The sequence below is a fragment of the Pteronotus mesoamericanus genome, unplaced genomic scaffold (genome assembly GCF_021234165.1).
Source record: "Pteronotus mesoamericanus isolate MK-2021 breed Mesoamerican mustached bat unplaced genomic scaffold, CSHL_Meso_final contig_557, whole genome shotgun sequence".
NCBI lineage: Eukaryota > Metazoa > Chordata > Mammalia > Chiroptera > Mormoopidae > Pteronotus > Pteronotus mesoamericanus.
In genome coordinates, this window is record NW_026555200.1 from 1,873,803 (window position 1) to 1,889,546 (window position 15,744).

General features: G+C 40.5%; 1 protein-coding gene across 2 annotated transcripts in view; it reads right to left on the reverse strand.

Moving 5' to 3' along the window:
* Positions 1–5,695, reverse strand: part of SPEN (spen family transcriptional repressor) — a 77,576-nt gene extending 71,881 nt beyond the window's left edge. For both annotated transcript variants that reach the window (XM_054579695.1, XM_054579694.1), the window contains exon 1: positions 5,357–5,695. In XM_054579695.1, the coding sequence (XP_054435670.1) occupies positions 5,357–5,439 (83 nt within the window). In that variant the 5' untranslated portion in view covers positions 5,440–5,695. The remainder of the gene's footprint in view (positions 1–5,356) is intronic.
* Positions 5,696–15,744: the final 10,049 nt, after the last annotated feature.

Consider the following 15,744-nt stretch of genomic DNA (forward strand, 5'->3'; position numbering starts at 1 on the left):
ATACACATACCACCAGAGTTTAATGCTGGACTGAAAACCTAGCAGCAGGTATATAGGACAAGTAATAATTATTTCTCATTTGAATTTTCCCACAAATATCCCTTAAGTGTAGGAATTAAAGCAGTTCATTATATAATAAATACCTTTGCATATGCTAGATTTCAATTCATCTCTATACTCAAAATGAAATCTTAAATAAGTTTAAGAATTCACTTAATTTAAATTACAGCTTTATAGACATTCCATTGTGAGGGTTTTTTTTAGATGTTTATAATTTTCAACTTAGCAGACAGAGACACATATAGAAGTGAAAATCTGAATATTGCAATACTTTAAAAATTACACCAAGAATATAATTTTACTGCAAAGCGTAAGATTCCACACACTAAAACCAGCTAGATATTATAGAAAATTTATATGGTTTCTAATAATTAAACATTCTTGTTGGTTTATACAACAGTGTATGCTATTTTCATTCAAATCATGAGTGGCTTTATGGCAAATAAATTAAAAATAAACAGTAAAATTCAGAAATTTAACTATAGGAAAATGTTACTTTATTTACTCTCCTTGTTCACCAGACTAATGTATGTGTGTTTCAAGGTGCTGAACAACAATTATTTCAAATCATCCAATACTGAAATTTAGGAGCCCAGGCTTAATAGAACTGAAGGTATTTTCCAACTACAATATTTACTCTAAATACTGTGTACTAGTTAACTACAGATCAAACACTACAGAGTCTTTCTTAAAAGGAAAAGCAGAGCCTTAACTCGTGTAGCTCAGTGAGTTGAGCATCGTCCTGCAAAGCCAAAGGTCGTTGGTTGGATTCCCGGTGAGGGCACATGGCTGGGTTGCGGTCCAGGCCCCAGGCTGCATACAAGAGGCAACCAACCAATGTTTTTCTCCCTCTCCTTCTCCTTCCCTTCCCCTCTCTCTAAAAATAAATAAATAAAATATTTTTTAAAGTAAAAGAGAAATGTAGTCTCCAATTAAATATGCCAGTTTTCATAAAATATTTCAATTATTTTTTTTTAATTTAAGCAAAATTTTTAACTAAGAGAAAAGTGAGACTTGGGATATTTGAAAGAAGTTTCACATTACCACTATCTTTACAATTTCTAAATAAATATTTCCAAAGCATTAGTGTTCACAGGGTTAAAAATGCCTCCTAAATCAAGTTTCAAATCACTTCCTAAGCATACCAAACAATACAGTGCTCAAACAATCAAGAGTCTTCAGTAAAGGTAGTTGGGAAAAGGTGGCCTCTACACAAGTGAAATACCATCATTCTTCCTGGCACTGCGCCCTATCTTTTCCTCCAATCTGCCTGCTGGAAGCATTCTACTTAGAAAATAACATTTCAAGCATTCTGTATTAATTTTTTAATGCCATTTTTCAAGATAACTCAGAAATTCTTATTTTATTGTTAAAATGTACAAAAGCCTGCTATGAAAACATTGAAAATTATAACATTCAAAACCAGAGGTTTCAAAACATAGAAACTGGCTGGGCTCAAGAGAAACGATGTAGCAATGATATAGGCTACTGTGAGTCGATTTTGTTTAAGTCTAAAAATCTCTCTGCTTATAAAGTAGGGAAGGACAAGGAAACTCTTCCATAATATTTTATTTTATATTGTATCCCAGAAGTAAAGATACCCAAATACACGTAACATATAACATATATTCCGATTATTTCAACTCAGGAAAACCACTGTGATAGGATACTGAAAATTAGCAAAAACAAAATACATTTTTTAAATGGGTCTCATTCACTGACAAGATTTTTACACAAGCTGCTTGCTGCCCCTGCTCAACCTCTACATAATCTTTAACCTATTCTCTAAACTGGGGAATGGATGGGAAGAACCTAAATATGTGATTTACTTAAAAGCTAAAGATGTAGACAATTTTATATTATTTAAAGGGTTCTATTCATTTCTTCATTCTAATTCAGGGAGTCGCCTTTGCACACACCTCTCTCCCTCTTACAACTACAAGACAGCAAGCAATTGTTGTATAACTCCTCCCTTCCCCCTTCAACCCAGCTAACATACAAAGGAAAGGACTTTCTCTATTGTGCAAATCCAGTCCCTGAAATGGATCTTTGTTAACTAAAATCTGATTCAGAAATAGTCGTCATTTATTTTTTTTTTCAACTGGCATACATGAAAACTGCAAAGATAACAAACACAGTAAGATGAATTCATATTGGAAAAAGTAGAGTCAAATTTTGAAAATGCTTTGATTGCATTTTAAAGGTTTGGTCTTTCACTTGAAACACAGGGAAAAAAACCAAATCAGCATCCTCCCCTTAATTTATTTTCTACCAAAAACAAGGGTCAAGATATAAATAGTAAAAAAAGAAAAAAGGAAAAGGGCTCTGACGTTTCACCACCCCCCAACCCCAAAATGCTGCTCCTGCTCCCAAAGCTGTCTGGTTTAACGTTTTGTTTTGTTTTGTTCTTAATCCAAACAGTACAAAAGCCTAATCATTATTACAAGAATATTCATTTTGAAACGTTTTTTTATAATGTATTCCCAGAGTACACCTCTTAATCCTGTAAAATAGTTATTAGTCAATGCTGTAATCAACTAGGGAAAAGGGTAAAGTAGGTAATTTAACCTCAGCTCTAATTTAGGTATTGCAAGTTTTTTTTATCATTCGGATTTCTAGAAAACACCAGAAATGAATACCCTTAAATTTTCTTGCAGATCTATCATTCTGGTACAACTACATTTTTATAACCTTTTTACTTAAATTATTCAGATTTAGTTTCCCTCCCGATAGCAATCCACGTTTTACAAGACATTTTCTATAACAGATAAAAGGCCTGTGAATTCCTCCAAACAAGGTCCACTTAGCTCCACAGCTGGATCAGCAAAAAACATTTCTTGTACATGTTTAAGGATAAACAAAAAACTAGAAATAGAGATTACCTGTTGGGGGTGGAGGTGGGAAGGGGAGGATGGGAACTGGAAATCCCAGTGTCTGGGGTGTTACACTCTTTAAACCCGTAAGAATGTTCTATCTACTCAAAGTAAATTCGTTTAAGATTGTTTTTCAAGTCTCTTTTAAAATAAGGGAGTTTCAGGGATACACGGTGTGCTTAGTTTTAAAATAGCCTTTTATAAGTAGCATCTGCTTTAGCTCTGCAAAAGGTAAAATACTCCTTTAAATGCAGTCGTGAGCAATGCGCCAGCTATAAGCCCTGTTTAACACAGTAACGTTCCTCCAGACGGCGGCTTTTCAAGGCAGCTCGCATCCTCTGCCCCCTCCTCCCTCTGTGCATTCTGAGATCTGCTCTGCTGATTCCCACATAAAGTGGGTCCTGGCCGCCATTTTAGAAAGTCATTCACACAAGACGGACCGCAGCACCATCCAGTTGCAACCCTCCAAAACTCCCTTGGACGACTTCCTCTTTCCTCTCCCTTACATCTCATCTTGCAGAGGGGTCAAACTCCCCGCGGTAGACAAGCACTGTCTCTAGAATCTGCATAATGCGAAATGACACGTCTGGCCGCAGAACACTGAGGAGCAAAGTGAAGGCTGCAATGCACGTGTTTGCACGTCGATGCAAACATTTCCCAGACCGAGAAGACGTCCACACGGAGATAAAGGAACCACATCTAAGTGGCTTATTTTTCCACCAAAACAATGAAGGGGGCGGCAAGGGGTGGAGCAGCTCCAGGTAAAATTCCAATCTGCTTCGCAACCAAGCCGGAGGTCTACCCTCCGTCACTCGGGACAGAGGCACGCTTTCGCTCGCGGCCTTCCCCTCGCCCGGTTTCCCAGCACAGCGTAGTAAACACCCGGAGAGTCCCTGGAAGCGCGCCTCCCCCAGTCCTGCCGAGGACAGCAGGTTATGAATGGCCTCACTATTCCCGGCTCCTTTTCACACGCGGACACGCGCAGACGCGCGCTCCAGAGGTGAAGAAGATTTAATACCCCAGTAACAGCAACCACCAACAGAATCAATGATCCTCCATTTAAAAGAGAGCGGAGCTCTGCTGCCGCTGCTCCCATTTCCTCCAGGAGGCTGCTCCAGAGCAAGCGACGCAATGTATTTTTCCCATGGTGACTCACTAATAAGGGCCCTTCATGATTTCCTTCACTGACTAGAGAGTAAGGAAAATAAAGAGAAAAACAAACTTAAAAGCTTTCGGGTCTTGAATACCGGAATAAACAATAATTTTGGAGGACAATCACAGAGAGGCTAAAGACCTCAATCTGCACCAAGTGTTAGTAAATCGTCATTTTCAGTATTTCATGTCGAGGACTCTTTGGTACGCATACACTTCACAAAGAGAACAAGCGCTAAATACTACTGAACAAGAAGCGCAGAGAACACTTACTGCAACGTTTCAGAAAGGGAAAAAAGGAAGGAAGGGACGGAGGAAGGAAGGAAGGAGAAAGAAAGGTAGGTCTAGGAAGTTATTTATTTTTTAAGCCACGTCTTCTGATTCTGAAAGGCTTGCATTTTCCCTAACCATTGATTAGAGAACTCCGGGTGGGAGGGAAACGCCGTTCCGTCGGAAGCGGCTCCTCAGCGGCAGCGCCAGCGCGGCCCCGGAACCCGGGATCCCCGGGCTTTCGAGCGCTGCGAGGCGGGGACCTGGCCCCTGGCGGAGGACCCGCCTGCCACTGCACGCGCTAGTCCCCAGCAGCCTCCTCATCCAGCGGCCCCAGGGCTGAAGGAAGGGAACGAAAGAACCGAACCAGGCGCGCCAACTAATTTTCAGACACCATCCTCTACCCAACCCCGCAAAACAAAAACTGCGCGTTATACACCTTCCGTGAGAGCTCCCTCGATTCTAGTGTCTTCCCAATTCCGAGATGTTCCGACATTACCTACCACGACTTGTATTTTTGTACAACCTGTCCTTTCGCACAAAAACCTCTCTAGGTCAGACATTTCCGCGCGTCCTCGGGGTGAGGAGCGGGAGTTGCTGCGGGACTCCGGAGTTGGCCGTGAGGGACTGGCGGGGCGGGGAAGGGTTCGGGTCACGGCCCGGCCGGCCGCTCGGAGCCGGGGCAGCGGCTCGCAAGGACGCCACCCCACCGCTGCCTCGCCAGCGTGAGGGCACCTTCCCGGCGCCGGGTTCGCGGAGGCCGAGCAACAGCCTCCTCCTTATTGGGAAATGAGAGGGCAGCAGCCGCGCCCGCTCCGCCGAGGCCCAACGCCGCGACGCCGGCCGAGAGACAGCCAGGCATCCGCGCGCCCCCCGCACCCGTCCGTGGGTCTGGCCCGGGTCCCCTCACCAGTTCCGTGCACGAGGAGGGTCCGGCAACGGGCCGGAGCGGGCAGCGGGGCCCGAGGAGTGAGCGCGGCCCCGGGCCTCGTGTCACTCACCGTTTGAAATGCTCGATGATCTTCTCTTCCCGCACATTCTCCGGTAAGTTGCCCACCCAGAGGTGCCTGGTTTCCCGGACCATGCTGGGCGGTGTGCCGGCGACCGCTGGTGCGGGTTCCCCCTCGCCGGCTTCGTGTGAGCCCGTCAGCGCCGGGAGGCGGGCGCCGAGGCGGCGGCGGCGGCGGCTGCGGCGGTGGCGTCGGCAGCGGCGGCGGCTCCTCCGGCTCCCCCCCGTGCAGAGACCATCCCTCTCCCCCAGGTTCTGACTCTCCGGGCTCGCAGCTCCGCTCTGCCGCCACCACACACCCGAAGCCGACCCTCGCGCTCCGGCGGCGCATGCGCCCGGGAGGCGGCGGGAGGGGGAGCGGGGAGGAGGGGCGAGGGGGATCCGGGCGGCAGCGACTACGACCGAGCTGGCGCTGTGGCAGCCGGACGCTTCCCACCGGCGCGCGCGGCCCGCCTCTTTACCGCGGGCGCGCGCGCGTCCGCCCTCCCGCCGAAGCCGAGACGCCGAGTCCCTCTCAGCCGGCGCGCAGGCGCGCAGGGGAGGGAAGAGCGCTCGCGCGCTCGGCCCCGACACGCTAGTGCGCAGGCGCGTGGGGAGACGGCCGCGGGGCGGGCGCTGAGTCAGTCTCGCCCCGGGGGCTGCGCCCGCAGGAGCACGGGTGGCCTTGAGCAACCTGAGCCGGGATTCCCGGCGCCGGGCTGGGGGAAGAAAAGAGAGAAATGGGGTCGGTTTTGACAGGGTTGGGTATCAATGCGGCCGCAAAGGCCTCTCTCCTAGGAGAGGCCGAGACACTTTCCCCCACTGCGCATCCTTTGGCCAGCTCCTGGCGGTTTGCGGGCACTTGGCTCCCCGCCGGCTTGGGAAAGTGTCAGAACAAGGCCGCCCTTCTTCTCACCGCCCCGTTGAGCAATGACGGCTTCAGAAACTCATCCCTCCCAAGAATCATTAGCTTATAACGTTAAGCAACTTTATTTTATATAGGGCCTTGCGAAAATTCTTGCAAGTTCTTGTTGATCATTACGATATACTAGGAATAAAACTGAAATGAAACGGTTACGTGTTCAGTATTGTTCCCCTCAAATGATTTGCTATAATTTAATATTTAAGCAGAGTAAGGGATTAGACCTCTGACTTTTCCAGGCTTTTAAAGCCTACCGCTGAACTTTCATATAAAGCCTTGTTTACAAAACCCTGGGGAAAAACAACAAAATTAAGACAACCGTATTGGGTCCAGAAAAATGCAATTGTTTAGAACAGTAAGCAACTCAATTTTCTTTTCCCTTTATCTATATAAATAAAATAGCAGAAGTGTGGTACTTCTGCTACTGGCCATATTTTAAATATTTGGTCTCATTCACTGTCTTGCTAAATACAAGCCAACTTAACAAACTTGAATTGGAAAATATGGTCACCATAATCAACAGCACTAATACCGGGAGTCACCTGTGCATAATTAAATTGTTTCTTTTGTTCCACAGACAGTAAATCTTCTAGTAGTTTTTTTTTTGTTTTCCATATAGTCTATCTTAAGTTTCATAAAGATTGTGTCAGATAATCTGAGAGTCACATCAATTTTTCCTTCATTTGGTTTAATAGCCTCTACTGTACTTAATAAATGATCTCAGCATATCTGATCAATTCACATCATCTCTCTTTCCTCCTGAAAACTTTCAGAAGGCTAAGCAAGCCCTCAATTTACACAGTTGTAACAATTACAGTATAAGATGTGGTTATAACGTTATCCATTGAATTGCTTTGGAATTTTGACAAATTACTTCTAAAAATTCTACATTCTGAGCCATGTAATTTAACTAGTTTGTTTCTGATGCTATAATCCTGGATTACATTTACATTATCTATTTCGACACACCTTTTTTTTTTTTAACTGTTTTGGGAACTTTAATAAGAGGCAGAAATAGAGCAGGTCTAGAAAACTTAGAAACGGAAAAAGCACCATCACAATAGGGGCATTCATTCATTCCTAATTCAGTTGAGCTTGTCTTCATGCAAATCAGTCATTAAATGAAATGGAAATTTTTGTTCTTGAAAATATTACGGAATTGATTACCCAGTAAAAGTAAAACCAAGTCAGCCTACATTCCAATGTAGGATTGGACATGTACATTTGGCCATTTCTCTGTCTCAAAAACTACCACATACAGAGTATCAGGCCACCACACAATTATCTAAACTCATGAACTATCTAGTTCTGTATATATGGTTTCAATTAGAATTAAACTAAAGTGCATTTTTCCATGAAGCATGAATTTCAATATTAGCAATCACAATATGAAACATTTTAAAATGTGATATAAATTAGGCCCTACCCAGGTAGCTCAGTTGGTTAGAGCATCATCCCCATGTGCCAAGGTTCTGGGTTGATCCCCTGTCAGGGCGCAGAATAAGAATCAACCAATGATGCATGGATGGGTAGAACAAATTGATGTTTCTCTCTCTCTCCCTCTCTTCCCCCATCCCCATTTCTCTCTCTCCAAAAAATAAATAAAAATTTTAAAAATGGGGAAAAATGCAATATTAATTACTTGTTTAAAACCATGACAGATAGCCTCTGAATTAGCTGAAACCACTTGAGAAACACCAAAGTGTCACCATGAAGAACAGAAAAGGCTCAGCTCAATTGCATTAAAAGGGGCAAAGAAGAGGATTCAGAAAACATATCTTACAATTGGAGAAACAAAGGGTGTATCTCACCTTAAATGCAGCCTTCAGTTAAAATCATGCTGAAGAAAAATTCAAGGGCTAGGAAAAAAAGGAAGAGCCTCTTAGATGCAAAATCATTAGGAGAGACTAGTTAGAGTAATAGATAAATATGGTATTTTGTATCCGTCTATGACTCCCACAGAACAATAAAAGGATAAGCTAGAACAAAATAAGAACCAATTAAGATGTATTTATAATACTTAGTGGCACAAGAATAAGGGGCTAAGGGGACATTAGGTGAAAATTAAAAGCAACAAGTTTAGATCTGACTGTTGTGACTCAGTTGGTTGGGCTTCATCCTGCAAAGGGAAAGGTTGCCAGTTTGATTCCTGGTCAGGGCACATGCCTGGGTTTCAGGTTCCAGGTCAGGGAGCATATGAGAGGCAACTGATTGATGTTTCTCTCCCTCTCTTTCTCCCTCCTTTCTACCCTCTCAATAAACAAATAAAATCTTTAAAAAAATAAAGTAATAAAATAAAAGCAACAAGTTTACCAAGTAAAAATGTTTTAATTAGTATAGGTTTTTTTTATATATATATATATTTTTTTAATGTTATTTATTTATTTTTAAAGAGAGGGGAAGGGAGGTAGAGAGGGAGAGAAACATCATTCTGTTGCCCCTCTACACCTGCAACCCAGGCATGTGTCCCAACCTGAACATGCAACCTTGACGTTTTTCTTTGCAGTATGACACCCAACAACACTAGCCAGGGCTAAAATTTCTTTTTAAATGTAGTTCTCTTAGATTAGCCTACAGGTTTTGTTATATTTAAAAAAGAAAGATGCCCTGGCTGTTGTGGTTCAGTGGGTTGAGTGCCAGCCTGTGAACCAAAGGATCACTGGTTCAATTCCCAGTCGGTGCACAAGGCTGGTTGGTGGGCCAGGTTCCCAGTGGAAGGTGTGAGAGAGGCAACCACACATTGATGTTTCTCTCCCTCTCTTTCTCCCTCCCTTCCCCTCTCTCTAAAAATAAATAAATAAATAAATTCCTTTTTAAAAAGGAGCTAGTCAAAAATTCCACTTCCAATTTTGTCATTTGTTTCCCCATGTAAAAAAGCAGAGTAGATACTTAGTTTTTATGACTTAATTTGAAATGGGTAGAGTTGTTTACAAATACTTTCAAACTCCAACCTTTTGGGAGGTAGAGGAAGAGAAGTTGTGGTAGAAGCTTACTAATATAAAGATTGTTAAGCAAAACTAAGTTAAAGTTCTTCCAGAGAACTTTGGAAATCACAGAATGTGAAAAAAAAATGACACTTAGTGAAAAAGATCAAAATTTCAGATTGAGATGATATTTCTCATCTTACCAAAGGTTTATCAAAAAACTGAGAAACAGTCTCTGTTTAACAATATAAAGGCTAGCAAAATCCCATTAAACATCATATGATAATAGCACTTCATACTCAGATTCTTTTAAAGTGTTACTTTCATAAAAATACCTGTTTTCAGAATTAGGGCCCCAGGTATAGCAACCAAAGAGTTTATTTTAGTTTCTTTGGGGGTTTTCTTTTTGTTGTTGTTTTTTGTTTGTTTGTTTTGTTGTGTTTTTATCCTCACCCAAGGACATTTTTTTCATTGCTGTTTTTTAGAAAGAGAGGAAGAGAAAAACAAACATCCATGTGAGAAAGAAGCATCAATTCGTTGCTCACACACACTCTCCGACTGGGAATCAAATCTACAACCTAGGCATGTGCCCTGACCAGGAATCAAACCTGCTACCCGCTGGTTTATAGGACGATACTCCAACCAACTAAGCCACACTAGCTGGGGCTAGTTTCTTTGGTTTTTTAAAGTCTGATATACACTTCTCAAAAAAAGGAATACTCAGTTTATAAAATGTCAACAGCCTAAGTAAACATGCAGATTAATGAGTAAAACAAATTTTAATTATTTTCTGTTCAAATTTTAATGTGCTCCTATATACCAAAAATATTCCTTTAATATTTTTAGCAGGAAAAACAGCTCACATATGGATGCTGGGTTCAAATGAGTAATTCGGGTGGGAATTCTATCCATCTCTATAATAGATAATATGTGCAGGTTAAAAGAAATGCCCATGCTCTTACTGATTCATTCATCATAATAAACACTACTTTCAGTAATAAACACTACTTGACCTGGAACTTTGGGGGATGCTGAAAAACACTAACTGTATGAATGAAAGACATTTAGTGTAATGGAAGTAGCCCTGGGTTAAGAGTCAAAAATTCCAGCTCCACCCAGTGTGGCTCAGTTGGTTGGGCACCCTTCCAAGAATCTGAAGGTCTCCACGGAGACCTATGAGGTTGATTTCTGGCTGGGGCACATGCCTGGGCTGAGGTACATACAGAAGGAAAGCAACAGATGATGTTTCTCTTTCATACCGATGCTTCTCACCCTCTCTCCTTCCCTTCCTCTCTCCCTAAAATCAAAAATAAAATATTTTTAAAAAGAGTCAAAAATTCCAGTTCCAATTTTGTCACTGGCTATATGGCCAGGCAAATAAATTAAATCCCCAAAGTCTCAACATCCTCATATGCAAAATGAAGATTTAAAAAATCTATTTTCTTAACCTACTTTGGTTGCTAGAAGTAATAAATGAGATAATATATGTAACAACAATTCCATTTTTATGTTGGAAGTAACAACATAAAAATATCATGAATGCTATTAAGTTGACTACTAATTTCATATTAATACCAAAAGTAAACATCAGTTGAAATTAAAAACATGCCATTATCAATTTATAACATTTTCATGATTATAACCGGGTCCTATGGTCAAATCAGTATGCAATGATTACATGTCAAGTACACAGTTCCTTGCATTTTTGCTTACTTCTATTGCAAAGCATTTAATAACAAAAGTTATTAGTGTGTCATAATAACAACAAGGTTATAAAGTACATGTCCTTTGTACAGCCTCAAAACAAGAGTTTGATTTTCTTAGTTCATTTTTATTGGCCATTTATCAGGAAACACTGACAAAGCTTTTCTCTACTTCTGCCCTTGTTACAAAAATATTTGTAAGGGCAGAATTTCTTCATAAGCATTTATCTTTGTATGTTTTCAATAAAAAGTCACCCCACTTTGTTAGTCTCTGATTTTTAAATTTAACAATTAATAATTGAGACTTAGTGAAAAAGATCAAAAAGTAGGGTGTGATCTCATTTTTCATATATAATAAATGGATGTTGAAGTGAATTTCCTCGTTTGAGTATTAGAGATAATTCAGAAAGGTGACATTAGAGCAGAGCCATTTGCAGAAGTAAAATAGATGTGTTTTTAATCAGGTCTTATTTTCAGACTCTAAGGAACTCCCGTATTTAGCATGCTAGATGTGATCAAAGAGTTCGATGATGCATAATGGAAGCCCAGTTGGGGGAAGCACTGGAGCCTCAAACTCAGGCTTTGAATGCTAAACCTAGCTAACAGAGTAAGTAAATTAATATCACTGTGTAACTAGAACACAGTAATTACCAGATATTGAAAAAGAATTTGGTTAGAGATCAAGTCCCAAGCTACTAAAATTAAACTGTTTCATGAGAAAACATACTTAATATATAAGCACTTATTCTCTCTCTCTCTCTTTAAGATTTTATTTACTTATTTTTAGAGAGAGGGGAAAGGAGGAAAAAAGAGAGAGAAAAAAAAACATTGATTGGTTGCCTTTCGCATGCTCCCAGGGGAACAGCCTAACACTGAGGCATGTGCCTGACTGAGGATGAAACCAGCAACCTTTCCCTTTGCAGGACAAGGCTCAACCAACTTCACACCGGTCAGGGCAAGCACTTGTTCTTATAGCCACCATATAAAAGTAGATTAACTAGCTCTAAAGTGATCAAAATACCAACCACAGGAGAATTTGACAATACTAACAAAATTCCCAACATTACTATATTATTCTGAAAGAGTATTTCACATCTTGCTAGATCTGAGGATCAAGTGGTAAACATTCATTTTGACAGAGCAGGCTCACTCTGGTGAAATTATATATATATATAAGTTATCAGAACTCCAATCAGCTGAAGAGTGTTAGTCCTTTTCTAAATCATTCTTTAAGCAAGCTGACACTTCATAATCTACTTTTTTGTCCAACCCTCTAAGAAAACTAAATAATTTATTCCATATTGTTTTTAGTTTTCCAAAAATGAATATAATGGCTGATATTTTCATTTTAAAAAATTAAGTTATGTTTCTCCCATTTCTCTGGAAACTTGCTGAAAGTAACTTTTTTCCCTGTATGAGTAAATACTGCTAATGCACCTAATATTTAAAATTATGGATATAATTTACTAATGTTTATGACATTGACTAAAAATAGACTGGAAGAATATTTGTAAATATTAATCATGGTTGTACCTACCTGGTAGAATAGAAATTTTTTAAATTTTTATTTATTGATTTTTGAGAGGGAGAGGGGGACAGAGAGAGAGAGACAGACAGAGAGAGAGGCATTGACTTATTGTTCCACTTATTTATGTGTTCATGTTTGTATGTGCCCTGACCAGGGCTCAAAAAATGAAACCTTGGCATACCCAGCAAGCGCTCTAACCAACTGACCTACCTAGCCAGGACAAATAATAGATTTTTTAAAAATTTTTATTCATCAATATTTTCTAAGTTTTTCTTTATCATGTATTGCTTTTATAGTTAGGAAAAGTTATAATAAAGTGACTTTCGGAAGTCAGCATCTGTGTTACTTTAGTTAAGGGTTCCTCTGAAATGTTGATACTTGACTACATTAAATCAACATATTTATATTAACAGATCCCACATGAACAAAATGTTATTATTCTCTCTGTTAACTCAGTGCTTTCGTTGACCCTTTTAAAACTCTACTGCTAATCCTCCTGTGAGAAAAAGCTTATACTTAACCTCTTCCCTACAAGAGACATACGTTAACCAAAACACCCTAGGTCTGGGAGATTGTAGCTTTTAAACATCGGGAAGCAGATTATAAATAATACAAGTCAAGGCTAGTGATTGATTCAAAAAAGACTATCAAAGTGCACTTGATGGAATCTCAAAAACAATAATACCAAATAAGATGTTTGGTAACTTGTTACATGTGTATTTAAATTTTCAGATTTAGAGTTTTAAGCTCCCCTAAGCCTGGGGAGCTCCTCAAAGGCCTGGCTCCAATTTGAAGTAGAGTGCAAAGAAAAAATTAGTTATGTACTCTTTTGAAATATGTTTTAAAACTGTGTCCATTTTAATTCAATTATTGCTATTTAATCGTAATGCCTTTTTGAATCACTTAACTGCCACAATATTTGGCATTCATCTTCAGATAGTAATGATTAATAATTTTATATAATATTCTATAGTTAGACACTTAAGACCGTTTGGTTTGAAATGAAACCACATTCTATTTCAAGACTAAGTAAGATATGATACACTTTTGAATTAAATAATGGAATTATTTTTAAGGCTTTAAACAGTTAAATTTCAGTATTTTTATAAAGGAGACAGAAATTTTTGAGATGATATACTGTAAAGGGATGGGAACCATTCCTTACACTATTTGGAAAATACTTTGGCTGGAAAGAGAGAGTGCCAGAAAACTAAAGATGCTAGATTAACTTAAAAATTTTTTTTAACTTTTTGAGATTTATTTACTTTTAGAGAGAGGAACAGGGAGGGAAAAAGAGAGGGAAAGAAACATCAATGTGCTAGAGATACATCATTTGGTTGACTCTGGCACATCCCCAACTGGAGACTTTGCTTGGAACCCAGGCATGTCCCCTGCATGGGAATCAAACCAGCGACCTTTTGGTTCTCAGGCAGAGGTGCTCAATTCCACTGAGCCACACCAGCCAGGGTTATAAAATATTTTTTGCTAAGAAAACAGAACCAGCAAGGGTTCACTAAGGATTCACTCTACTGTATAATACTAGCTGGTGGGAAGGGTATGGTGAGATGAACATATAAAAAGGACTTGTGTTTTCTCCTACTCCCACAAGATAAACACATACCCAAGCATAAACCTTTTATGTAAAAAAAAAAAAAAAAAAAAAAAAAAAAATCACCTAAAAAAAAGTGGCTTTGACCCTGGCTTGGTAGCTCAGTTGGTTAGAGCCTCGTCACCATGCGCAAAGGTTACAGGTTGGATCCCCTGTCAGGGCACACACAAGAATCAACCAATGACTGTATAAATAAGTGGAACAACAAATCAATGTCATCTCTCTCCCCTTCATCTCTCTCTTAAAATCAATAAATAAAATATTTTAAAAGTGGCTTTAAAGCAGGATCCTTTTGTCCTTCATAATTTTCAACGTAAATATAGTTTCCCTCAATATCAGTTTCCAGAGTCTATTAGCACATAAAAACTCTGATTTTATGCCTATTCAAAATTATAAAATGTTCGTACTCTTTTCCCCCTTACTTTGTAGTGTTACCGTCATTGTAGGTACTTTGCCTTTATAGACTCTAGTTAACCATAATTTGTGAAGACAATAACAGAAATTCTGCAAATTCAAGGGACAGCTGATCTGGTCATATCCAAGTCTCAAACTATATAGCCTTGTTAGAAGACATAGAATTTCTAGTACTTCAACAGCCTCTACATAACTTTCTATACACTAAAAGTTCCTGTTGAATCTAGCACCAATTCAAAATTCCCACCAAGAAAAAAGATCTCGTCCTTAGGAACCAAAGAGTGGCTCCGCCCACAGCGATGACCCAGGCTGACCTGGACTTGTGGTCAATGGTGCTTTTGCCCCTGGGGGCAAGTGAGCACTCCCAAACAACGTCAGAGAAAAAATGTGGCTCGTGACTATCAGTCCCAGATTACAACTGCCACTTCAGTCTTTAGGAGCCCCTAACGTTCTTTCTTCGCAAATAAGCTCCCTCTTTTAAACCTTACTTCTGTGAGGATCTGAAGGTACATTACATGCTAAGGAATACAGGAAGGTAGTTATCCAGGGAAAGAAGGAACTTCAAAAGGAAGGGTGGTAAGGAATCAAAGCTTAAGACTGCAGAAGTGGCCAGCCTCAGTGCCCTGCTAAAAGAACCTTAATAAACCTGCTGAATTTCAAAAATGGGGTTAGATGGCAGTGGATTACATGGTATGGTAAAGAGCTTTTTGGGGGGGGGGGGACTGCGGTTCTTAGAACCCACAACCCCGGTAATAATTTTCACCACATTCCCTAAGGAAAGAATGAAGGGGTATAAAAGACACCTTAAAAAGAGTAAACACGTTTAGGTTACTATGGTTACTACTCTTGATTCAAGCTCAATTCTGCTGAGGGCGACGGAACTGTCGCCAAGGCTCTTTGAATCCACAAACCGAGGACAAACCTAGCGGCCAGAAGAGGACTAAAGGCGGCGTTGCCAAAAAGGACACCTTTATTTTGGCTTAGTGAGAAAGAGCTGCAGGCAGTGCCTCCTTGGAAGCCAGCACCGTCACCATGAGGTCTTTCAGCCAGTAACGTCTCCGCGGTTTGGAGAAAGCTCCTTCACACTACAGAGGTCAAATCTAGTCATGATCATTCCAAACATGGCGCAGGCAAGAGTGGAAGGAGGCCAAGGAGATATGGTCCAACCTCAGCCCGAAGGCACAAAGGGAAGGCTAAGCTCCAGGAAACCAGCGATACAGAATTAATAACCCGTCAAGAGGCTGCAGTTTTCGTGAGTGGGAGTTGAGGAAACAGTAAATAAGGCACAACGGAGGCGCTCA